Below are 13,990 nucleotides of genomic sequence, written 5' to 3'. Positions count from 1 at the left end.
GCCTCTTTTGTCTGTGTTTCCTTAATGATTGTGTGAATGGGGCAGGGGCTGGACATGGTACTTCAGTTGTGTTCCATTTTTTGGACAGTTGGATTGATGAAATGGCTTCCCCGGCCTCATGTAACATTAATTCTGATGCATGCTTAAAACTAATAACATAAAATTAATTGTGATATTTTTAATCTTCTTTACACATTTCAATGAATAATGTGACATTTTAAAATGATACCCCACTGCAATAGAGGGCATATTTTATTCTAAATTAGTCACATCTCGTATGCAACGTATTTTGTCGCACAAAGAAGTGGTGTACATTATGTTGTTTATTTTACTTCTTGCTTTATTCAACTGCATGGATTTGCTCAATTTCTCTCTCTTTTTATCAGCAGGGATGGTACATTATGAAAACGAACCCTAAAGAGATCTTCACAGAATTCCGGTCCATATATTTCTGAGATGCCTAGATGAGCTTTTTTTAAATATTTATATAATATTTTATTAACGAATTGGTTCACATTATCCCAGTCAAAGCCTTGTGTATTAGCACTGTATTACAAATCCACACATTTGCAATTGATCTTCACAGGTTTACCACCTTTTTACAGATCACTGAGACCCTTATTTTGAAAGAGAAATGTGCTGTGAAATTTGAAGATTTAGAATATTGATAATACGTCATCTACTATAGAATAAAATTAGATATAGCAAAAGGAACATTTTGATCATGAATTCATTGATGATTTAAACAATAAATACCATTAAGATTTTGAATTATGACTTTCTGCTCACTTTAAAATGCTCTGCCTAATATGTTATAATTTTTACATTTTTGTTAAAATGTTTAAATGGATTTAAAATTTGATTTGTAATATTGGTACTGATTAATGATTGTTTCATTTTCGCTTTGAACGGAGAAAATGGAGCAATAGTGGTTTATCACAGATAACGTTCACAACTTCTAGCTTTGTAGTTTGATTAAAGATAGAATGCTTTTAACTAGCTTGAAATGCTAGATCATTTATTCAGTAATAAACCAGTTAGCAGCCAAAATCACAGTGCTTTTGAAATAATCACATTTTCTCACAAAAGTTAGCTCCATCATAACTGGCCTTAGATGTTCAAAGTGAGTACTCAAACAAACAAAAAAATACTGAATCTGCCTCAAAATTATAAAAAAAAACTCAATATATTTTAAGGTGTGAATGAGTGTGTGTATGTGTTGATGTGTGTGTCTGCAAGGAAATAGGACAATAGGATGTGGTATTAGGAGATTTTTAAAAAAGGGTTATGAGTTCTCTAAAACACTGAACTTCCACTATGCATGTCACAGGAGTTGTACCGCATACCTTCTGATGTATCGCACTTTTATTCACATCTTAACCTGCATACATGGCAAATACACAAAGAGTTCGAATTCCTGATTTTTGAAGGAACTTGAAAGTTTGAATACGTGTTAGACTGGAGCAGTTTAATTTTGGGACTGAATAGGAAAATAGGCTTTCATCACTCCTTGTGTACGTTAGTCATCTCTGCGTAAAGTTAAATGAAGGTGAAAAATCGATCCAAAGATATGCTACAACAGCTTCGCTACAAAACGTTAACCATTTTGTATTTCTCTTGGTTTACATATAACATGAAATGCAAATGCACTCAATTATTGTATAGGTCTGGAAATAAAACTATGCAACTTTTATCTTAAATTGCCTGCTTTCTGCCATTTTGTGAACACCACAAATAGTTTTAGGCAACTGCATTTTTTATTAAAAATGTTTAAAACAATGTATTATGAAAGTGGCAATTCACAATAAATAGATTATTTCTATAAACTGACTTTGCTGGAGAACAAGTAAATTTTAAACTGACAAAAAATAATTTTAACATGTTGGATTCTATGCTTGAAAGGGGTTGGAGTAGACAAATAAATATTACTCTGGAATGGGAAACAGAAAGCTGGTCAAATAGGTATTCATCTTCTGTTGCGGTGTGTGGAATACAGGATCTTGTCTTTTGTGATGTTCTGGTTGTACTGGCTTGCTTCCCCTTTTATAGAGGCAGTGAAGCATGACTGGGGATGCTGATATTGGCTAGGAAGGGATTCCAGATCATCCTAGTTCCAAAAACACATCTGTGTGATGAGATTAACATATCTCTTGCAAGTATTTTGTGAACACATTTGTGGAGGTGGCCATGCATCACAGAGCATGGAGGTACTGCCTTCTTGTGAACGGGGAAATGTACAGCCACACCAATCTGTGCATTATGTCAGTAAATCGGGTGATATGATGGGGAAATTCTCTGTCTCTGGTGAGATACCCATTAACTCTCAGTTCTCTGTCGAGGAGGGCCAAGATGATTATGAAAGATGCGAACAAACTGGTGACTGAAACAGTTAGATGTTGGAGCTTTATCTAAATATGTGTGAGAATGTGCTATCTTGGTAGCAGCCCTCCAAGCATCTCTGCTACAGAAAGGTGTGACTGTGTCCGCGTAGGTTCAATAAATGCTTTTTTTGAGTTGCGCTTTCCACGTTGTGCTGGATAGCATTTTCCTACATACGTCTCCATCTGTCCCCTTACATTCTCTGAAAGACCCAAACCCTTTTTAGGCATGGCAGCATGGTGGAGCAATGGTTAGCACTGTTACCTCATGGCGCCGAGGACTGGATTCGATCCTGGCCTGGGTCACTGTCCGTGTGGAGTTTGCACAGTCTCCCTGTGTCTGCGTGGGTCCCACAACCAAAAGATGTGCAGGATAGGTAGATTGTGACAGAGAAATTTCAGCTAGCTGGGGGGAACGAGCTACGGTACCTGCAGCTCAAAAACTTCCTACGAAAGGAGACAAGGACGTACCCACAACCGCCACGACAGACACTACTGGAAGACCTACTGGACGCAAGTATCCTAGAGAAAGGGAACTGTAGTGACATGTATGACCGACTGGTAGATAGGGACGACACCGTACTGGACGCAACAAGGAGGAAATGGGAGGACGACCTGGGGATGGAGATCGGGTGGGGACTCTGGAGCGAAGCACTGCATAGGGTCAACTCCACCTCCACGTGCGCAAGGCTCAGCCTGACGCAACTAAAAGTGGTACATAGAGCCCACTTAACAAGAACCCGTATGAGTAGGTTCTTCCCGGAGGTGGAAGACAGATGTGAACGGTGCCAAAGAGGCCCGGCCAACCACGCCCACATGTTCTGGTCCTGCCCCAGACTCGTGGAGTACTGGACAGCCTTCTTCGAGGTAATGTCCAAAGTGGTGGGAGTGAGGGTGGAGCCATGCCCGATAGTGGCGGTCTTCGGGGTTTCAGAACAGCCAGATCTATTCCTGGGGAGGAGGGCGGATGCCCTTGCCTTTGCCTCCCTGATCGCCCGCCGTAGAATCCTGTTTGGCTGGCGGTCAGCAGCACCGCCCAGAGCTGCGGACTGGCTGTCCGACCTCTCGGAATCTCTCCAAATGGAGAAAATCAAATTTGCCATCCGAGGGTCGGACGACGGCTTCCACAGAACGTGGGAGCCATTCATGCAACTGTTCCGGGACCTATTTGTGGCCAATGTACAAGAGGAAGAATAGTCGGGGGAAGGTAGCGGGAGGGGGGGGGGGGCTACAGGTTCGTTACGGGGGTTCGATGGCTAGCTAAGGCCCAAAACCAAGCTAAATAAACATGTTGAGGGGGGGGGGGGCGCAGTTACTACTACGAAGATGCTTACCTGTAAATATGTATGTTAATTTTTGCGTGTTTGTTTTTGTTTGTTTTTTTTTTTCTCTCTCTCCTAACAATTTGTAATTTGTTCAATATAAAATACGAAAACTGAATAAAAACATTTATAAAAAAAAAGGATAGGTAGATTGGCCATGCTAAATTGTCGCTTGATAGGAAAAAGAATTGGGTACTTTAATTTAGAAAAAAAAAAAAAATCCTTTTTAGACTTTTTAAAGTGATATCTGTGTAACCTTTTGTTTTGCAGGTCAGCTACACAGCACCAATATGTTTCATTTTTGCACAACTGACACTGCACAATGCCTCAGATTAATCATTGGTTACCATGAGCCAAAATGTTATGCTCCCCCTCCCCCTGGTGGGTTTTTAGGTGGACATGGGAGTGTAAAATTGCAGGGATGGGATCCCCTCCTGGTTCCTGCCTGCTCGACCTCACCACCATTGACCAAATTGAGGCCCTGAAGTGGCCAATTATTTCCCAACTGGCCTCGATTTCTAGGCTGGCCAGCAGATTGAAGGTCCATGGGGGAAGGTCAGAAATAATCCAACTTGGATCTGGGTTGAGAAGATATCCTTCTGGCTAAGGGGTAGGCAATTCCCCAAAGGCTCAATGACCGCCAGACCTCGTTCCCTATCCTCCACGTTCCCCCCACAAGATCATCCCTACCCATCCCACCTGGAACCCCTGACACTTCCTTGAGTTCCCAGATTTGGTTACAGGCCTACTGGTATCGTTTTTCATCTGGCCACAGCAGTGCTGTTGCTGCAAGAACTGCCAACCAATCAGATTGGCAGCTGTCCACTTTCGAGTGAAGGGCTGAAGTCCCTCCTACTGCCTATTAATGATCATTTTAATGTAAAATGGTAATCGGAGATCCAGAATCTGCGGGGATGTATTTATCATCATTTAAAAAATTTAGGTCACCAAGGAGGCTTTGTGGTACAGTGAGTAGCATCCCTGCCTCTGAGCCAGAGGCCCCAGGTTCAAGTCCCACTCCAGGACATGCTGGCCAAGGAAGCAGCGTTCATGATGTGGGCAAACAGGTTGCGCATCAAACTTGTAAATCCAAAATAATGACAGGCGGTATGAACAGTAGAGATTCTTGGTCAGAGATATATGACCTCTGTTCTCACTATCTAGCTCCAGGTATGTAGTACATATTGCCACAGCAACTCTGTCTCCTCATGGGTGGGAGTTGACGAGCAAAGAGTCCCTGCCTGTTAAATCTTTTCTGATGCTTGTACCCTGACATTTCTGGTATCATGTTGTAAATTATTTATTTATACAGTGTCAATCAGTGGCATATCTGAGCAGCAATTTCCTTCCAGTAATAGAGTGTGCTATATGCAAGCAGACGCTTACAAACGTACAATTCCAGTCTTCCCCTGAACAGAAACTTATTAGCTTAATAAGACAGATATCATAAAACTGTGAAATGAACCACCATAATACATTGTACTTCTGGGGGAAGTGGTGGTGTAGTGGCATTGACGCTGGGCTAGAAATCAGAGACCCAGGGTGATGCTCTGGGGACCTGGGATCAAATTCTACCACGGCAGATAGTGGAATTTGAATTTAATATATACATGGAATTAAAAGTCTAATGAAACCATTGTTGATTGCCGTCATTTTGGTTCACTAGTCCTTACCCTGTCAATGTAAAGTGATGTGATTCATTCTTAAATGCCCTTTGAAATTGCCAAGCAAGCCACTTAGTGAAATCAAACCGCTAAAAACAGGTCAATAAGGAATGAAAACGGGTGGACAACCCAGAATCGACCAAGGCACTATAAATGACGATGACAGCCCTGGCAGAGTCCTCCACCCCAACATCGAGGGGCCAAAATTGGAAGAGTTATCTCCGGACTAGTCAAGCAACAACCTGATATAGTCATACTTACAGAATCATACCTTACAGATGATGGCCCAGACACCACCATCACCACCCTAGGTAAACGTTAAGACGACAAGAAATAGGAACAGGAGTAGGACATTTGAACGTTGGAACCTGCTCCGCTATTCAATAGGACCATGTGCCAGGATTCTGCGATATCGCGATCAAGTGTTGACGCTGGCGTCAAAACCGACACGAGCTTCAACGGGCCCCCACGGAATGCGTGCGCTCACCGATCGGTAGCCCCCCAATCGCAGGCCTAGCCACCGTGGAGGCCCCCCCTGGAATCAGATTCCCCCCCCCAAACCAGGACGGCCCCCGCAGCCATAACGCCGAGAATCGGCGGCCCGGCGTCAGAGCGGTGTGGTGGGATACTCGTGCCCCCCGGCGATTCTCCAACCGGCGCGGGCTCAGAGAATCCCGGCCATGGTTTTTCCAACATTCCTCAACTCCACTTTCCTGCCCTTTTCCCGTAACCCTTGATACCCTTCCTGATCGAGAATCTATCTATCGCAGCCTTAAATATGCACTCGGACTCTGCCTCCACAGCTCTCTGTGGCAAGGAATTCCAAAGACTCACAACCCTCAGTGAAGAAATTCCTCTTCATCTCAGTCTGAAATTTCCTCCCTTTATTCTGAGACTATGCTCCCTGGTCTCCCATGAGAGGAAACATTCTCTCAGTATTTACCCTGTCAAGCCCCTTAAGAATCCTGTATTTTTCAATGAGATCACCTCTCATTCTAAATTTCAATAAGTAGAGACCCAACCAGTTTAACCTTTGCTCATTTAACAATTCCTCCATACCGGGAATCTCTGAACTGCCTCCAATGAGATAATGGACTGCATTCTCAACCGCCGGTAGCCGAATTCCCAATATGGAGAATCCATATTGGAAAGAAACAGGATTGGCGGAGGTTTCCGATGCTCTGATCCCACGCCAGTGGTGGCATCGAGGTTCAGGTCCTGTAATAGCGCGAGGATGCAAATATGTCAAATTGACCCATTTGCATCCTATTAATGGACTGGGCATTGGATTCTCACTTCCGTGATTTTCTGGCCCTCTAGGCTGGGATTCAAGTGGGCATGGATTGGTGTAGTTATTTCCCAGAATAGCCCTGGTTCGGTGCACCTTATGGTGGGCCAAGGGGTAAACTCTTCAAGGTGGCTGCCGCCAAAGTTCACCAGAACTTAGACCCACAATCCAAATCCTGCCCACCCCACACGCATCAGCTCTTGAGGACATCAAAACAGTAAAGTGCTCTTTCTTGCTCTTTTTCTAGGCAGAAAGTAATTTACTGCTTTTGATATGGCCAAGAGCTGTCAATCATAGCTAGATGTTTATAAACATTGGTTAGTTAAACAGCAAGGTGCTTGAGATCTATCCAAGCATGAATGGACATGAAATTAAACAATCCAGACGGCTGGCTGTGCAAGCTGTAAATTACAGCCAAATATAAGCAATTTCCCATTGATGTGAAAGAAGACCTTGCAGATCAAAGATCTGAGGGGGTTTATTAGAGTTGTGGTTTTTGCTTTCTAAGAATTTACAGCTGCTGGTTTTTTTTGTCTGAGCCAGCAAGTGTAGGGCACAGTTGAGTCTTAAAGCAGTGATTTTTTTCACTGTCTCTGTCTGGTCTGCTCTCTGGTCTCCAAGCAGGACACTCAGTTATGGGGTCTGTAGACCATGGCAAAACGCCTGCAGTCACACACTTCGACTGATGTGTTCTTTAAAGACATTTACGCACGTACTCTGCCATATTGAAACCAAGAAGAAACCACACACACTGGATTCTGATGAAACAATCACAACTTTATTTATCAAATAGCTAAAGCATGCAAAATCATTTAACATTGATGACAATATTTCTGCCTATCTTCCCAATACCTTCCCAGTAATACTTCCCGTGTTGTGCACAAACTTGTAAGGTTCTGGCAAAGTTGGCAGGATGTAGAAGTTTGTGGCTCTCTCTCTCTCTCTCTCTATCATAGTTGACATTCTAGGTAGAGTGTCCTTCAGTCTTGGGTGTAGGTTTCATGGTCGATGGAATGGATGAGAGTGAGAGATTGAAGGTCAACCTCTAGAATATATACCTTCCTGGTATTTTCCAGAATGTTCTGTCATGTCCTCTCATCAAGGTGCAGACCTTAATTGGTTTTGATGTGTCCTGGAACATTGGCTATCAACCTTATTCCAAATGCTTTGTGCATTAAGGGTTTCAGGTTCCTGAGACATCAGTCCCGGTCCTGCCGAGGTGTAACCTGTCCAGTTTGCACTGGTCCCACCTCCCCAGAACTTGTCCCAATGTCCCAGGAACCTGAAACCCTACTCCTTGCGCCATCTTTCCATTCACGTATTCATCCGATATATCCTGCTATTTCTACTCCGACCAGCATGTGGCACTGGTAGTAACCCTGAGATCACCACCTTTAAAATCCTACTTTTCAACTTGCTTCCTAACTCCCTATATCCGGCTTTTAGGGCCTCGTCCCTTTTTTTTAAAACCTATGTCATTGGAACAGATGTGTACCATGACCACTGGCTGTTCACCCTCCCCCCTCCAGAATGCCCTATACCTGCTCTTGAGACATCCTTGACCATGGTGGCAACATACCATCCTGGAGTCTCATCTGTAGCCACAGAAAGGCCTATTTATTCCCCTTACAATTGAATCCCCTGAAACTATTGCATTCCCACACTTTTTACTTCCCCCACCCCTCCGGGGAACAGAGTCAACAAAATTAACTTGCTGCTTTCTTCTGAGGGGCCATTCCCCCCAACAGCATCCAAAGTGGTATATCTGTTTTGCAGGGGAATAGCCATAGGTGATTCCTGCACCACCTGTCTAATCCTCTTGCTCTGTCTAGTCGTCACCCATTTCCTTCCTGTCTGTGGACTCTTAACCTGTGGTGTGACCACCTCTCTTTGTGTGCTATCCATGATACTCTCCATCTTGCACATGCTCCACAGTGTTCCCAGGCACCGCTCCAGTTCCAAAACCAGGACTTACAGGAGCTGCAGCTGGAGACACTTCCTGTACACATGCTGGCCCCGTGAACTGGAAATGTTCCCAACTTCCCACATGCAGGACAAAGAGCACACCAAGGCTTGGAGCTCTCTGCCATGATTTAGCCCTTAAAATTAACTATCAAATTATATCCAGTTCTCTAGGGCCCTTCTTCCCTGATCCTTGCTAATGTAGAATATAGCACTTTCAAACTATAAACCATAATAGACCTTACAGACTATAAGTGATAAAATGTGTAAATGCTTACCCACCCTTACACATTACTTACCAATCAGCCCTCTCCCCTGTAACCTCTACTGCTGCATCAGGGCAAGACCACTCTCTGAAGATTTAAAAGTTAGAAAGCAAAGATAAAAAATGCACCTCTTTCTCATCTGTATCGAATTCCTACTGTGCTGCAAATTCCCAATACCCACACTCCTTCTGGCTGTGTCTTAGTCAGGAAGTGTTCTCTTCCACTGCTCATGTGCAAAGCTCACTGATAACTGGTATGTCCTGTCCCACCAGCAAGACAGCCCCAGCAGAGTTGTATACAGTTGGGAGAGAGTTGACCTGGGAGTCCTTAACATTGACTCCGGACCACATAAAGTCTCATGGCATCAGGTCAAAAATGAGCAAGGAAACCCCTTTCTGATCACCACATACCGCAACCCCCCTTAGCTGATGAACCAGTACTCTTCCACGTTGAATAGATAGTAAACAGTTGAGTTTAGATAGTAAACAATATCATGGTTATGATATTTCAAAATTTCCTGGGTTCTGGAAAGGTCCCGGTGGATTGGAAACATGCTAATGTGACGCTACTATTCAAAAAGGGAGAGAGACAAAAAGTAAGAAACTATCGGCTGGTTAGCTTGACCCTTGTGGTGGGGGAAGTTGATGGAATAAATCATTTAAGGAGGAGATGACTGAATATTTGGAAAGACCAAGCTCAATCCACCATTGTCAGGTTTTATGAAGGGTAAGCCATGCTTGACAAACTTGCTCGAGTTCTTTGAGGACGTAACCAACAAGGTGGATAATGGGGACCTGTGGATATGATATATCTAAACTTCCAGAAGGCGTTTGACAATGTGTTGCATAAAAGACTGATGCAGAAGGTGAGATTGCAGGGGATTGATTGTAGAGTACTAGATTGGATTGAGGATTTGCTGACTGACAGAAAGCAGAGGGTCGATAAATGGGTCCTTCTCTGGCTGACGAACTGTAACTAGCGGGGTACTGCAGGGGTCAGTCCTCAGAGACCTCAACTGTTTACAATCTATATAAATGATCTGCAAGCATAGACATAATGTAACATAGCAGGCAGTGAAGAGGAGATAATTAGTTTACAGACAGATATAGATAGGCTGGTAGAATGGGCCAATATTTGCCAGATGGAGTTTAATGCGGATAAGTGTGAGGTTATCCATTTTGGCCATAAAAATAGAAAAGCAAATTATTATCTAAATGCAAAGCAGATTCAAAATGGATCTGGGTGCCTTTGTTCATGAATCACAGAAAGTCAGTCTGCAGGTACAGCATGTAATAAAAAAGACAAATGGAATTTTAGAATTTTTTGCAAAAGGACTGGAGTATAAATGTAGAGAAATGTTGTTGCAATTGTATAGGGTATTGGTGAGAGCACATCTGCAGTATTGTATCCAGTTTTGGTCTCCTTATTTGAGGTTCGCCAGATTGATTCCAGGGATGAAAGGGTTGATGTTTGAGGAGAAATTGAACCGTTTGAGCTTATACTCGCTGAAGTTTAGAAGAATAAGAGGTGATCTGATTGAGGTATATAAAATACTAAGAGGGAGTGGTCCGGGGAGAGCTGATCTCCATCCGGGCCCATAGGGAAAGGAGGGAGAGGAAGGAGAGGGAGAGACTGGTGGGAGAGATCCTGGATGTGGACAGGAGATACGCGGAGGCAGCGGAGGAGGGGTTGCTGGGGGAACGGCGCAGTTTGCAGGCCAAATTTGACTTGTTGACCACCAGAAAGGCGGAGACACAGTGGAGGAGGTCGCAGGGCACGGTATATGAGTATGGGGAGAAGGCGAGCAGGATGTTGGCGCATCAGCTCCGCAGGCGAGATGCGGCTAGGGAAATTGGTGGAGTGACGGATAGGGGTGGGAATGTAGTGCAGAAGGGGACAGAAGTAAATGGGGTTTTTAGGGACTTCTACGAGGAACTGTACCGGTCAGAACCTCCGATGGGGAGAGGGGGGATGGAGAGCTTCATGAACAGGTTACGGTTCCCAAGGGTTCAAGAGGAGCTGGTAGAGGGGCTGGGGGCGCTGATAGAGTTGGAGGAGCTAGTCAGGGGGATTGGACAAATGCAGTCAGGTAAGGCGCCGGGGCCGGACGGGTTCCCGGTGGAATTTTATAAAAAGTATGCGGATCTGGTGGGCCCCCTGTTGGTGCGAGCTTTCAATGAGGCATGGGAGGGGGGGGGGGGGGGGGGGGGGGCTTTGCTCCCGACGATGTCGCAGGCACTGATCTCTCTGATCCTAAAGCGGGATAAGGACCCCTTGCAGTGTGGATCATACAGGCCTATCTCGCTCCTCAATGTTGACGCTAAGTTGCTGGCGAATATCCTGGCCACCAGGATAGAGGACTGTGTGCCAGGGGTGATACATGAGGATCAGACAGGATTTGTCAAGGGACGGCAGCTCAACACGAATGTGCGGAGACTGCTAAATGTTATTATGATGCCGGCAGTGGAGGGGGAGGCGGAGATAGTGGTGGCGCTGGATGCGGAGAAAGCGTTTGATAGAGTTGAGTGGGGGTACCTGTGGGAGGTGCTGGAGTGGTTCGGATTCGGGGAGGGATTCATCAAATGGGTGAGGCTGCTCTACGCGGCTCCGATGGCGAGTGTAGTTACAAATGGAAGGAGATCGGAGTACTTTAGGCTCTACCGTGGGACCAGGCAGGGGTGCCCCCTGTCCCCCTTGCTCTTTGCACTGGCGATTGAACCTTTGGCTATGGCGTTGAGGGAGTCAGGGAGATGGAGGGGTCTGGTGCGGGGTGGGGAGGAACATCGTGCATCGCTGTATGCGGACGACCTGCTGTTGTATGTGGCGGATCCAGAAGGGGGAATGCCGGGGGTGATGGAGCTGTTAGCGGAATTTGGGGGCTTCTCGGGCTATAAGTTAAATTTAGGCAAGAGTGAGGTATTTGTAGTACACCCGGGTGATCAGGAGGAGGGAATTGGGAGACTCCCATTTAAGAGGGCAGTGAAGAGTTTCAGATACCTGGGGGTGCAGGTGGCCAGGAGTTGGGGGACTGTCCATAAGCTTAATTTTACCAGGCTGGTGGAGCAGATGGAGGAGGAATTTAAAAGGTGGGACATGGTGCCACTATCGTTGGCGGGTAGAGTGCAGTCCGTCAAAATGACGGTTCTCCCGAGGTTCTTGTTCCTTTTTCAGTGTTTGCCCATCTTTATCCCTAGGGCCTTTTTTAGAAGGGTTACGAGCAGCATCATGAGCTTTGTTTGGGCGCATGGGACCCCGAGGGTGAAGAGGGTCTTCTTGGAGCGGGGTAGAGATGGGGGGGGGGGGGGCTGGCGTTACCCATCTCTCGGGGTATTATTGGGCGGCCAATGTGTCGATGGTGCGCAAGTGGGTAATGGAGGGGGAGGGGGCAGCATGGAAACGGATGGAGAGGGCGTCCTGTGGAGATACAAGCCTGGGGGCCCTGGTAACGGCGCCGTGGCCGCTCCCTCCTACGAGGTATACCACGAGTCCGGTGGTGGCGGCTACCCTCAAGATTTGGGGGCAGTGGAGGCGACATAGGGGAGAAGTGGGGGGCTCGATGGAGGCTCCATTAAGGGGGAACCATAGGTTCGTCCCCGGGAACATTGATGGGGGATTTCAGGGTTGGTACAGAGCGGGCATCAGACAGCTGAGGGACCTGTTTATTGATGGGAGGTTTGCGAGCCTGGGGGAGTTGGAGAAGAAATTTGGGCTCCCCCCGGGGAACATGTTCAGGTATCTGCAGTTAAAGGCATTTGCTAGGCGGCAGGTGGAGGGATTCCCTTCGCTTCCCGCGAGGGGGGTGAGTGACAGGGTGCTTTCGGGGGTCTGGGTCGGAGAGGGGAAGATATCTGATATCTACAAGGTTATGCAGGAGGCGGAGGAGGCGTCAGTAGAGGAGCTGAAAGCTAAGTGGGAGGGGGAACTGGGGGAACAGATCGAAGACGGGACATGGGCTGATGCCCTGGAGAGGGTTAATTCTTCCTCCTCGTGTGCGCGGCTTAGCCTCATCCAATTCAAGGTGCTGCACCGGGCCCACATGACTGGGACAAGGATGAGTCTTTGGGGGTGAAGACAGGTGTGTCAGGTGCTCGGGGAGTCCAGCGAACTATGCCCATATGTTCTGGGCATGCCCGGCGCTGGAGGAGTTCTGGAAGGGGGTGGCGAGGACAGTGTCGAGGGTGGTAGGATCCAGGGTCAAGCCAGGCTGGGGACTCGCGATTTTTGGGGTTGGGGTGGAGCCGGGAGTGCAGGAGGCGAAAGAGGCCGGTGTGCTGGCCTTTGCATCCCTAGTAGCCCGGCGAAGGATCTTGCTACAATGGAAGGATGCGAGGCCCCCAAGCGTGGAGACCTGGATCAATGACATGGTGGGTTTCATTAAGCTAGAGAAGGTCAAATTCGCCCTGAGAGGGTCGGTACAAGGGTTCTTTAGGCGGTGGCAACCTTTTCTCGACTTTCTGGCTCAACGATAGGGTATGGGGACAGTAGCAGCAGCAACCCGGGGGGGAAGGGGGAGGGAAAAGGTGGTTGGGGGGAGGGAAAAGGTGGTGGGGGGGGGGGGGGGTAAAGGTGGTTGGGGGGGGGGTTGCGGACGATGACTATGTTTGTTTATTTAATTTTAATTTATTTTGAAGTTCTTTTGTTGTTCATTGGGGTTGGGGGGGGGGGGGGGGATGTGATACATGCGTCGATACGGCCTGGGGGTGGTACGGTTATTATGGGTTATTTTGTTGCATTTCATTGTTTGTCGTTATGTTTTATATTTTCTGTAAAAAATTCCAATAAAAATTATATTTGAAAAAAAAATACTAAGAGGGATTGCTAAAGTAAATGTAGACCAAATGTTCCCCCTTGTGGGTAATCTAGAACAAGAGGTCACAGATCTAGGTAGAAAATTGGCAGATTTAGAACTGAGATGAGGAGGAACTGCTTCTCACAGAGAGTGGTGAACTCACTGCCCCATAGTGCGGTGTAGTCCGAATCATTAAATGGTTATCATTATTTGAATCATTAAAGACGAAGATAGATATTTTTCTGATATTAAAAATGGGTTAAAGGGATATGGGGAACAGGCAGGGGAGGTGGATTTGAGACCAAGAAGAGATCAGCCATG

At 46.2% G+C, this 13,990-nt stretch overlaps 1 protein-coding gene across 9 annotated transcripts in view; it reads left to right on the top strand.

The window, feature by feature from the left end:
* The window catches only part of LOC119973313 (non-muscle caldesmon-like), a 254,592-nt gene extending 252,892 nt beyond the window's left edge, over nt 1–1,700 (top strand). For 6 of the 9 annotated variants that reach the window (XM_038811175.1, XM_038811171.1, XM_038811173.1 and 3 more), the window contains one exon: nt 387–1,700. In XM_038811175.1, coding sequence (XP_038667103.1) covers nt 387–418 — 32 coding nt within the window. In that variant the 3' untranslated portion in view covers nt 419–1,700. The remainder of the gene's footprint in view (nt 1–386) is intronic. The other 3 variants (XR_005462272.1, XM_038811174.1, XM_038811168.1) reach the window with 1 other exon arrangement.
* The last annotated feature ends 12,290 nt before the right edge of the window (nt 1,701–13,990 follow it).

The sequence above is a fragment of the Scyliorhinus canicula genome, chromosome 11 (assembly GCF_902713615.1).
Source record: "Scyliorhinus canicula chromosome 11, sScyCan1.1, whole genome shotgun sequence".
Lineage (NCBI taxonomy): Eukaryota > Metazoa > Chordata > Chondrichthyes > Carcharhiniformes > Scyliorhinidae > Scyliorhinus > Scyliorhinus canicula.
Note: the sequence above shows the minus strand (reverse complement) of the source record. Positions and strands in the feature narration are given on the sequence as shown.